The sequence below is a fragment of the Gracilinanus agilis genome, chromosome 2 (assembly GCF_016433145.1).
Source record: "Gracilinanus agilis isolate LMUSP501 chromosome 2, AgileGrace, whole genome shotgun sequence".
NCBI classification, from domain to species: Eukaryota; Metazoa; Chordata; class Mammalia; order Didelphimorphia; family Didelphidae; genus Gracilinanus; species Gracilinanus agilis.
The window spans coordinates 464,128,000-464,139,457 of NC_058131.1; the positions used below are offsets into that span (position 1 = coordinate 464,128,000).

An 11,458-nucleotide genomic window follows, 5' to 3' on the forward strand; every position below is an offset into this window, starting at 1 on the left:
CTCATGCTCTCAGATAAGGCACAGGGAATAGATCAAAAACTATGGAAGAAGAAGTTTACAAATTTCTTCTATTCTATTTTAAATTTATACCACTTGCTTCACTGGGGCTTTTGTTAATTAAATGGTGACAAAATGGCATAATGGGCCACAGAAAGTCAAAAGAGTCACATTAAAGCAAAAGTCACTGAAAGGTGCTGAATTTCATAAACATGTATGAATTGTCATATTTGCAATATCATATTGTGACTATTCTATTAAGTTAACCTATCTGTGAAACTTCTTTTTTAAAGGACGTGCATCTATTTCTATATAAATGCAGCATTTTGTTTGAATGTATTTGCTTCTTATTAATAATAATCACTATGCTTGGAGAGTCTGATCCTAAGATTCATAAGATTTAGAGTTAAAAGGGTCCAGAGTTCAACTCCCTCTTTTAGCAGATGAGGAATCTGGTTTAGTAAGTTGAACAAGATTGTGAAGACATTAAATAATAGAAAAGAGATTTGAACACAGACCTTCCAACTCCAAATCCAGTCTGCTTTCCATTCCTTTATAGCTATTTGAAAGATGTAATAGACACCTCTCTCTAAGTCGTAATCCAGGTGAGTCACTGCAGGGGAATGGTTGGGCACATTCGTTAGGTGATTGATGTCTATGTAACATGAAGGTAGGATGATACATTATTTCATTGAATTAATTCTAGGATCATGCTCAAGTTGTCTAATGGATAGATAATGGAGATGGTAGGCATGCAAAATTACCTTTCATTCCAAGATGCACAGACACAGCCTCTCCTATTGCTAACAGGTGTATCACCCCTCCCTTTTTAAAAAAAAAAACAACCCTTATCTTCTGTCTTAGAATTAATACTGTGTATTGGTTCCAAGGCAGAAGAGAAGTAAGGGCTAGGCAGTGGGGGTTAAGTGACTTACCCAGGGTCACACATCTGTGTCTGAGGTCACATTAGAACCCAGGACATTCCATCACTCCACTGAGCTGCCCCCTCAGATAATATCACTCTTACTAATCTCATAATGCATGCGGATAGAGCAAGGATGCAGTTTCACCTTTTAATTAATCCTCTATTTCTCCTTCTGTCTTCCTTTAGAAAGCTACCATGAAACTTGGGCACCTTTTCCTGGGCTCAGTGCCCCTCCTCCTCCTGATACATTGCATTTGCACCTCCAAAGGGGACCTCCGAAGGTTTGTTGGCTGTGCTGTGAGGGAATTCACTTTTTTGGCCAAGAAGCCAGGCTGTAAGGGGTTACGGATCACTACAGATGCCTGCTGGGGTCGCTGTGAGACTTGGGAGGTGAGTTGTCTCCCTGATTATGCCTAGGGCAGCAAGAGTAATAGTAATAAAAATAACCAAAGCAGGAAATGGTTTAAAAGTTTACAAAATGCTTATCTTACAAAATGCATAATTTCCCTTAATGTACCCATTAATGCTGGCAGGTAGGTATGATGTGTGATTATTCTTGTTTTGAAAATAAGAAAACCAAGATGTTAAATGACTTGTCCATGGTAACACTAAGTACCAGTGCTAAAATCTGAACCTAGGTCTTTCCTGAGTCTGAGCCTAATGTTGTACTCATTATACCATGCTATGGGGGAAGACTAGAGGAATCTGGGTCAAAGCCTTGGTTTCCACTCTGTTGTTACTTACTTTTTGATTAAATGAAATGAGAAGTAAATGCTTTCTCTCCTATGTTATGATTTTTAGAAATCCACCAAGTATTACCTAGGAGAAACAGAACAATGATCACACTTAGTAGTTTCCAATATGGTGGTGCTTTGAATCTCTTCTTGGGCTTTGCCACTGTGTAGAGGTGATAAGAGTTGATATTAGTCTACTACAACTGAGGAAATCAAGGTAGAGATGACTCAGTCATGCAGTGAACTAGTAACAAAACTGGTTATCTTAGCATTTATTTTATAATCACATCTCCAGTTTGTCTTCACTATTGGTGATGAAGTTAAATGATTACAAACAGGGGGCAGCTGGGCAGCTGGGCAGCTGGGCAGCTGGGCAGCTGAGTGGATTGAGAGCCAGGCCTAGAGACGGGAGGTCCTAGGTTCAAATCTGACCTCAGAAACTTCCCAGCCATGTGACCCTGGGTAAGTCACTTGACCCCCATTGCCTAGACCTTACCACTCTTCTGCCTTGGAGCTGGAAGGTAAGGGTTTTTAAAAAAAAGATTATAAACAGGGCAAAAACACAAAATTGTGAAGCTGATGAAGTTTGTCTTTGGACACACACAACCTTTTTGTTTTTTATCCTTTGGCTTTCTTCTGGTGCCTTTTTCCCCTGTCATTTAGGCATGCCATATCCTCTTACTCTCCCCTTTCCATACTCCCCCCCCCCCCCAATCAAAGCCTACTATCAGAAAGGATCTGAAAAATCTCTTTAAAGTAAGGTACAAATCATTGCTGAGGTCTGGTGGTGATCCTTTCCCAAGGCTATTTGCTTTTTTTTCAGGAGACCTATGAAATATTAAGTAATAGAAAGAAAGATGGGAGGGTTTTTTTTTTGTGTGTGGGGGAGGGGGAAGGGCTGGCTAGGAGGGGTATGGGAAGGCACTTCTTAGTGTCCTTAAGAACAGAATTTAGAAAATTGCCATTCTGCCAGGCTTGGCACTGATGACACACTTGGGGTGGTACTCTCCTATTAGGAACTTTTTTGGGGAAGCATTATATGCTCCTTAACATAAAAGAGAATATCTGGAAGGAGTACAGGTGCATTTTTAGACATTTATGTCATTTAGAAGAATATTCCCTCTGTGCAGTAAACTAGGGGAAAACCCCTTGATATTAAATAAATGTTGAACTTCTACGAATAGAACTGGGTATTGATGGATCAGCATGAAAAATTAGATTAAAATACTTTCTCAAACTAGCTTTATTTCATATTTCTCAGGAGATTGAGAGCCCATTTGTAAAATGTAGGCAGAAGGAGGAGCTTACCTACTAATGATACCAAGGAAGTCATTAATTACCAAAGTAACTTGAGATAATGGTAAAGGACTCTAGGGGTCCTTCGTGCCTAGTGAGAACTGGAACATTTTCATGTAGTCATTGTTTCTGGAAATTCAGTCCATCTTCTTTCACCCTTGGGATCTTTCATTTGGCCATAGTTAGGCATGGAAGGCCTGGTCTTGGAGCAATCATTCAAGAGACTCAAGTTCTATACCTATTAGAAAGCAAATTTACCCTTTTTGGTAGCCAATTTTCAGGTCTTAGATAACTTGCTAATGGGAAAATTAATTAAAAATCTAGGCCTGTTTTTTATGATTTGAAAATTTATAGAGTAGAATATAGCCATTCCTAGAAGTAAATCTGAGAATAGACTGGAAAACAAGGATTTTACTCAAAGCCACAAGTAGGTATTTTTGTACCTAGAATAAAGACTAACACAAACCACATCAGGGGAAAGTGATAACATACATTTTCATGTGAGGAAGGGAGGTCCTTACCTATGGGAAGTGGGTTGATAGAGGCCATCACCAACACACCATCATGAATATGCTGCTGGGAAGACCAACATGCAGATGGTGATGCAGAACAGAACAGTGTTGGCAAAGGACCTACCCCAGCACATTATTTGGCAGGGGTTTTTTTTTTTCCATTTTAACCAATTATTTTTGCTAAGAAAGTACTAAGCTCTGCTATTTTTGTGTTACTAAAAAGCACTACTCTCTGTATTCAGGGGGCAAAGCCATAGTGATAGGTCAGATTTTAGTGACATGTGGGAGGGGTTGGATCTGCTTTTTGGAAGTTGACACCAAATAACTGTTGCTCATGACATGGGCAACTACAGTGTCCAGGACATGAGAATGTGAAACCAATTATACACATTAAACTGTGAGTTTCAAGTATGCATGTACAAGACACCTCCTGAAAAATGAGTCTAATTCTACTATTGGAAGTGGTCTTTGCTAAGGTTAATGTTAAATGCTTTTCTAATCACATCTGGAGGCACAATTTCAACCTGATTTTCTTTCTTTTTTTTTTCTTCTTGTATACAACAATAAAGGAGATAGGGACTCAACCTGTGATTTCATTGATATAGTTAAGAAAACGCTACCAATGTACACAGGCATTTTCTCTATAAGTTTTAGTCTTAGAAAGCTGCCAAAAGAGCACAGAAAGTTGAACGACTTGTTTATGATCACACAGCCAATATGTGTTAGGGACAGGACTTGAACATGTGTCTTTCTGGCTTCATGGTCAACTTCTTATCTACCACAGCACACTATCTCTCTTGTAACAATATAGTAGAGGTAACTGGTTTCTAGGGAAACTATGTAGAACAGTGGTTAGAGCACTAGGTCTGGAGTCAGAAAAATTCATCTTCTTGAGTTCAAATCTAGCCTCAGATACTAATTTGCTGTGTGACCCTGAGTCAGTCAGTTAACCCTGTTTATTTCTGTTCTTCATCTATAAAATGAGCTGGAGAAGGAAATGGCAAATCATTCTAGTATCTTTGCCAAGAAAACTCCAAATGGGGTCACAAAGATTTGGACACAACTGAAAAACAACTGAAATATGCCTTCTTGTTTAGGTTAATACTGCAGATGGGTAGTTTTATTTGTTGGAGGAATGATTATTTGGGGGCTTACAATCCCTAGATCTTTGGGGTGTTTTCTTTTATCAAAGCTTTCCTGGAATCTGGGACTTTTAAAAGACCAAACATGTGCCCTTCGTAAGTCATCAGAATAAGCCATCTAAAAACCCTGACATTTTCCAGGCTCAGTTGTCTGATGCCTTCCTTGTTTTTCACTTCTTATGAGCAGAAACCTATCCTGGATCCTCCCTACATCGAAGCCCACCACCGAGTCTGCACCTACAATGAGACCAAACAGGTGACTGTCAAGTTGCCCAGCTGTGCTCCAGGCATTGACCCTTTCTACACATACCCCATGGCCATACGGTGTGACTGTGGAGCATGTTCTACTGCAACGACTGAATGTGAATCTGTCTGAAATATCACAGCTGCTCTCAAGAAACTAGCTGTCAAATCTTTAGAATCACTGGAGTACTTATATAGGCAGTACTTACAGACGTGTTCCTTGCATCCCTTTGATTTCAGAACTATTTCAATACAATTGAGCATATCATAGATAAAAACTGACTGGCCCCCTAGGGATGACTGATATTTCAGGCTATGGAAAGAATGAGTCTATATTTGATAAATACATTGACAGAAAATGGTCAAAATTCTATTTATACCCTTGTGAAAATAATTGGTTCAGTTCATACATCTCAGAATTGACATTTATTTACACCAAGCCTCTGAAGCCTCCTACTATTTAAATTTCTAATCTGCAATACTTAAAATACATTGGGCATATTAAGGTTTAATTGAAAGAATCACGAAATTTTTAAATTTGGAAGAGACTTTAGCAGGCATTTAGTTCAACCGCTAACCAAAAAAAAAAAAAAAATACCTACTGTATGACAAATGGCCATCTAGGCGTTGTTTGAAGAGTTCTGATCTGATGGGGTCTGATTAAATCTAATATACTTTTTAATCCCTGGACTTCAAGAAGATTGGATTCAGAGATAATGGCTTCCAAAAATGGCTGGAAGGGAATGTGACCTCTCCTTTAAACCTGCTTTCTGACTCTAGGAATGCTTGCCACCAGTTGCATTTAGGAGAAGAAAACTCTTATGTGGGGCAATTATTTACCTACTACATAGAGATCAGACGAATTTAAAAAGTGAAGTTTAATAATACTCTTTAAAATCAATCATCAGTTGATTGGATTTTGGTGAATTGTTTTGTGAGCAAAATCCTCCACAAATTAGTCCCTCTGACATCATGCAGCTGTAAAAAACATGCAATTTTGGATTCTAGTCTTCATTTGGGCATAAAAATTCATGAAACTCAAAGAGGGTTTCTGAGGCCTTCATCAGAAAATGTATAAATGGAAGCTCTCCAAAAAGTGACCTTGATTCAGTCACTGGATTTATTCCCTATTAGGCATCTTTTAAAATTTAAATTCTAATTTATTAAACTCTGTAAGTTTGTGTGTATATGTAAAACTGTATTGCCAGTTACATAGGAACAGCTTGTGATATGGGGAGCTTGCTGTCTCTCTCAACTCTGAAAGCAGTCAATTTTCTGCTGCCTTTTCCTAGTGATGACAAATATCTGTCCTGAGTTACTTTGGGAATTTGTTAGCTTACATTTTATCTTGCTGCTTTTCAATAACTTGCCTAAGGACAATATATTTTGATGTTTATAGAGCTTGTCCTCTGCCTTTTGAAATTCAATGCAATGAGAACACACAGATCCATATTTTTTAGTCCTTAATAAACTTGAAATTGTAGTGAGCAGTACTTTCAAAATTGTACCACATTTTAATTTTTACTTAATTGCTGATAATGTTTTAAGTCATTTAAACATTTTATATAAGAGATGTGAGAGACAGTATAGTGCAATATATAGAGAACCATCCTTGGAGCCAAGAACACCTGGGTTCATTTCCTGCCTTTGGTCACTTAAACTCTTAGTGCCCCAAGAAACTCTTTCAGACTATAAATTGCAAAGGAGGTATAGATAAAAGGGAGTTTTTTATGTTAGTGAAATCCCAGGTTTGTAGCAAAAACAGAATTATAGTATATATAGACTTTTTTGTGTCTGAATAACTTTCCTATCCATTAGAAAGCTATGGAGTCCCTCCTCTTTCACTCCTTCCAAGGACCTTTGGAAAGGAATGAGAATAGAAACACCTTTTTGTTTCATTAAGGAGTACTAAGGCTGTGATATTTCCTCAAATTTAGCTACTTCTATTTGTTACAAACGTAGCACTTTTTCTTATTCTTAGGCATCAACTTTGATATTTTGGTAAATTTGTGAGTTCATTAATATGGGTAACTCCTTTGACAATAATACAGATCACCACTAGACCATATCTGCCCCATATTCTTTCATAAATAAGATGAGGGCTTGTTTCTAATTCTCTTGACACCAACATAGTTGTGGAAATTATAGGAAACATTTGTCAGTCAGTCACCTCTCCTTTAATAAGTACCTGCTGTACTCATTGTGGCCAAGCACTGGAGGTACTAAGAAAGGTAAAAAAAAAGTAGTTCCTGATCTCAAGGAACTCATCTTCTTATGGGAAAGGGGGACACAACATGCAAACAAGCATATGCAAACAAAATATATACAAGATGATTTGGAGATATGCAAACAGAGGGAAGGTGCTAGCATTAAGAGATATTAGGGAAAACTGCTTATAGAAGTTGAAAATTAAGCTGAGACTTGGAGGAAGTCAGGGAAGCTAGGAGCCATAGATAAGGGAACGTGTTACAGGCTTGGGGAAGAGGCAGCATTCTGAGGGACAGCAAGGTGACCACTGGCTCACAGAGTATTTGAGGAGGCCAGGGAGGACTAACGTGTAAGAAGACTGGAAAGATAGGAAGGGGTCAAGTTATAAAGGGCTTTAAAAACTAAACAATATTTAATGTTTGATCCTGGTCATTATAGGGAACCACTAGAGTTTATTGCATTGAGAGTGTATGTGTTATGAACACATTTGTATCTTAGGAAGGACAATTTGACAGCAGAGTGGAGCATGTATTAGAATGGGAGAAAGATGGGGTAGGGAGACCAATGACCAATATATCTTTGGAGAGGTGGTGGGGTTGTGTCCTGAGTAAGTGATTGTCCTGTTGACTAGGAGAAAATAAGAAATGAAATGGGCGAGAGGAAATAGCATGGCAGTGATCGAAGAGAATAGGAGTTTTAGGTCAAAAAATAACCCTGAATGAAGAGAAGACAGAAAAAGGATAGAGTATACCCATACAATAGGAGGTTATAATATTTAAAACAGCCCATAATCAGAAGGCAAAGCCCATCATGGTTAAGAGAATCTGCATTAGTCATAGCATAAATATCTATTAAGCACTCACAAGGTGCATAATTTTCTACAAGGTTTTTGGATTTATATATATATATATAAATTTATTTTTTATTATATTTTATTTTCACCAATTACATGTAGTAACAAATTTCCACATAAGTTTTCCAAAGTTATATGATCCAAATTGTCTCCTTCCCTCCTTTCCTTCCCTCCCTCCTCCTGGAGCTGGCAAGCAATTCCATCTGGGTTATACATATTTTATCATGCAAAACACTGGAGGCATATATTAAAGAGTAGAGAATCAGTCCTGACCCTCAGAGTGCTTAGAATCCATGAAGGCCATCAAGGTAATTCACAAACGAAGTAGATTGACCCCACTTATTCAGTAATTAGATTCCTTGCAATGGAACATCACCCCAAACCTGAAAATAAGTTTGAAACATTTCTGAGAAAGAAGAGTCATTGAATCACAGTATTGGAGGTGATAAAGACCATAGATTTTCTAGTCCATTTATTTTTGTAGATAAAGAAACATAAGTGTACAGAGTTAAAGTTAATTGCTAAAGGTCATGTAATCATAGCTGAGAAAATAACTGTTATGAAGTCTATACACTTTACGTATAGCAGAACCAAGAGCTGTCTTCAACCCTCACTCATATAATTATGTGTATAATAAAGCAGCAAACTGACAGCCTTTTATAACTAGCTCTTATTTAGTGTGAATTAGGAAACCTGTGAAATAAATTATGTGAATTTGCACTGTATATTTTGAATAGGTTAGAATCAGTGACCATATTTTATGCAATTATACTCCAAAGAGTACGTATTCAATACATTTGATCACTTCATGGAATTCATTATTCACAGTAATTGAGATGTTATATATGGGCAAATGCCCTATGAGTTCCAATAGCCTTTGAGGTCATTATAGTATAGTATACTCACAAAATCTATACTTGAAAAGTACTTTAGAAACATTTCATTTTATGGATTAGGAAACTGATGTTCCTTCCACAAGTGGCAAGTGGTAGAATAAGATTTTGATCTGGTCCCTCTTATTCCAAATTTAGTGTTGTTTCCAGTTAAACCAAGAACTGTTAATGCTTACAATAATGAACCCCAAGTCATCAAGAAAAGATTAATTTAGGCTCAGAACAGTGTTAAACAGAGAAGGGAAGTGTGTAATATAATTTAGAAAGATTTCCTTCAGAAAGAATTAAAATTAAATTTTGACACTTAGAGGAATATAGTTTGAATTACCTAGAAAATTCCGGTATAATGCAAAGTGTTTTATATCAAGTTATCCAAAGAACTGCAGATCACCTTATTAAAGTAGGATGCAAATGGTGCTCAGCACCATAATTCGTGGGCTACAGAGAAATCGTCTCTACTTTCTAGGATTTTAATCTTATTTGTTCTTTTTTTTTTTTTTTTTAAATTTTAAGTGACTTGCCCAGGGTCACACAGCTAGGAAGTGTCTGAGGCTGGACTTGAACCTAGGACCTCCTGTCTCTAGGCCTGGCTCTCAATCCACTGAACCATCCAGCTGCCCCTATCTTATTTGTTCTTTCAGGGGCCCATTATCAGAACTAACTACTTAAATTTCCCATAGCAACTTCAGCTTTTATCTGACCCCGAGTCAGTCTGTTCTTGCTGGCCCATTTCTTTAGCATGTTAAATAATTAATATTCAAGGAAATAAAGTCTCCGTTCAGAGGATAATTGTTGCACTTTGGATTTGGCCCTGACCACTCTAAAAATTGGTTGGCCTATGGGATTCTGGTAGCATATTGAAAAAAATATCTTTTGAATTTACAGAAGATGTAAAGATAAAACTAGTGAAAAGCTATTTGATTCATACTTAATTCTTTCTGATTTATTCTAGTAAATAGTTTAATCTGTAGCAACATGGATGGGGGTGATCAGAGGAGTCACTGATCTTTCAGTTTGATAGCTTATTGAGTCAACATAATGAGAATGCAATATGTGGTTCTGAAGGATACCTTTCAGTGAAATGTAGACATGACCATTGGCACTGTGATGAAAGGAAATAGGGATCTCAAGATAATGAAATTGTTAATGGAAGAGCAATTCCTTCCTGTGCTATATTGACTGAGATCAGTTCTGCCATGTTTTTCTCTTTTATTCTAGGACTTTGAGAAGACAGACCAGCATTCTGTGGAGAGGACCTATTCCCATAAGCAGTTTCTTTCTTTAAGCCCAAAGAAGCTGATGGACATTTATGAAAGAAATTCATGGCAGAGGTATGTATGTGCTTGCATGTGATCTAAGAAAAGATTTTGTGAATAATGTGTGTGAATCCCAGCTCCTGAGGGGTGAGGGAGAATTTTGAAATCTCTAGATAACATGATTCTACCAGTTAGACTTACGGCTTGAGAAAGGAGATTTCCTGGACAGAAAAGCTTGCGTGGATCCTGTCCATTATTCTACTTGGAGATCAAAGCAGATAGTGCATGCCCAAAAGAAAGGAGACTGCTTGATTAGCAGTTTCCTGGGAGGAGGTACTAGGATTCTTGGAGTATATGAATATCCAGGAAAGAGGGACTTATTAGATTATCAAAGGATGGTAGCCCTGATGCCAAACTCAAGTCTAATTTACTTGGGAGAGGGATGGGCTATTTGAATACTCTATATGTACCCCCTCCCCCAATCCCTTATGGACTTCCTTAAGCATGAACTTCCTTAAAGGGCAGCTAGGTGGCACAGTGGATAGATAGAATGCTAGGTCTGGAGTCAGGAAGAATCATCTTCCTGAGTTCAAATCTGGTCTCAGACATATACTTGCTGTGTGATGCTGGGCAAGTCACTTAATTCTTTTTCCCTCAGATCCTCATCTGTAAAATGAACTGGAGAAGGAAATGGCAAACCCTCCGGCTTCTTTGCTGGGAAAACCCCAAATGTAGTCACAAAGAATCAGACATACCTGAACAATAATCAGGAGTACTTTTCATCCTTTGAATTTTCCTATTGGGAGAAATAAAGTTTTTTTTTTTTTATATACCTGATATACATTTAGCGCATTAAGTACTAAAAGTATTTTGAGAAAACCTAGACAAGAGTTAAACCAAGTTATAATGGAAAGAGTAAGAGATTGGAGGATTCAAGTTCAATTCCTGTCTCAGCCATTTACTACTTTATGACCTTGCAAGTCACTTAACCTCATTAGACCATAACTTCCTGATTTATAAAATGAGGGGCCTGGACTAAACGACCTCTGAGGTTCCTTCAAGCTTTTATCTATGATCTTAAATCAAAGTTTAAAATGACTGAAAAATAAGGGAGTAAAAGGCAAAGACAATTTTATAGGCAATTTGGGTGATGAGATCAAATGGGGACATAGTACATAGTTAAGTTTCTTTGAAAATGTTTCTTTTGCCACAATGTGATGGAGAGATAATTAGCAACAACTACTTTCAAAACAACCAACTTTCTGCTGAAATTTGATTATTTTGCAATAAATAAAGAGTAAGAGGGTCTTTTCCGATTTTTGTTTTTGTAAATTCATGTATTTGTTTCTTATAACTCATTCTCAAAAGAGGACAAAGATAAATCCTCCTGTTATTTTAT

At 37.4% G+C, this 11,458-nt stretch overlaps 1 protein-coding gene across 1 annotated transcript; it reads left to right on the plus strand.

The window, feature by feature from the left end:
* The first annotated feature begins 1,117 nt into the window (after window positions 1-1,117).
* GPHB5 (glycoprotein hormone subunit beta 5) lies at window positions 1,118-4,982 on the plus strand. Its single transcript, XM_044662008.1, has 2 exons — window positions 1,118-1,312; window positions 4,794-4,982. The coding sequence occupies exons 1-2, from the start codon at window positions 1,118-1,120 to the stop codon at window positions 4,980-4,982; spliced, it is 384 nt and encodes a 127-aa protein (XP_044517943.1).
* Window positions 4,983-11,458: the final 6,476 nt, after the last annotated feature.

Excerpts from the sequence above, each read along its gene's own strand:
- GPHB5 (XM_044662008.1), top strand. The coding sequence starts at position 1,118 with ATGAAACTTGGGCACCTTTTCCTGGGCTCAGTGCCCCTCCTCCTCCTG. Across the intron at positions 1,313-4,793 it reads GTCGCTGTGAGACTTGGGAG|AAACCTATCCTGGATCCTCC; the intron begins GTGAGTTGTCTC and ends TCTTATGAGCAG.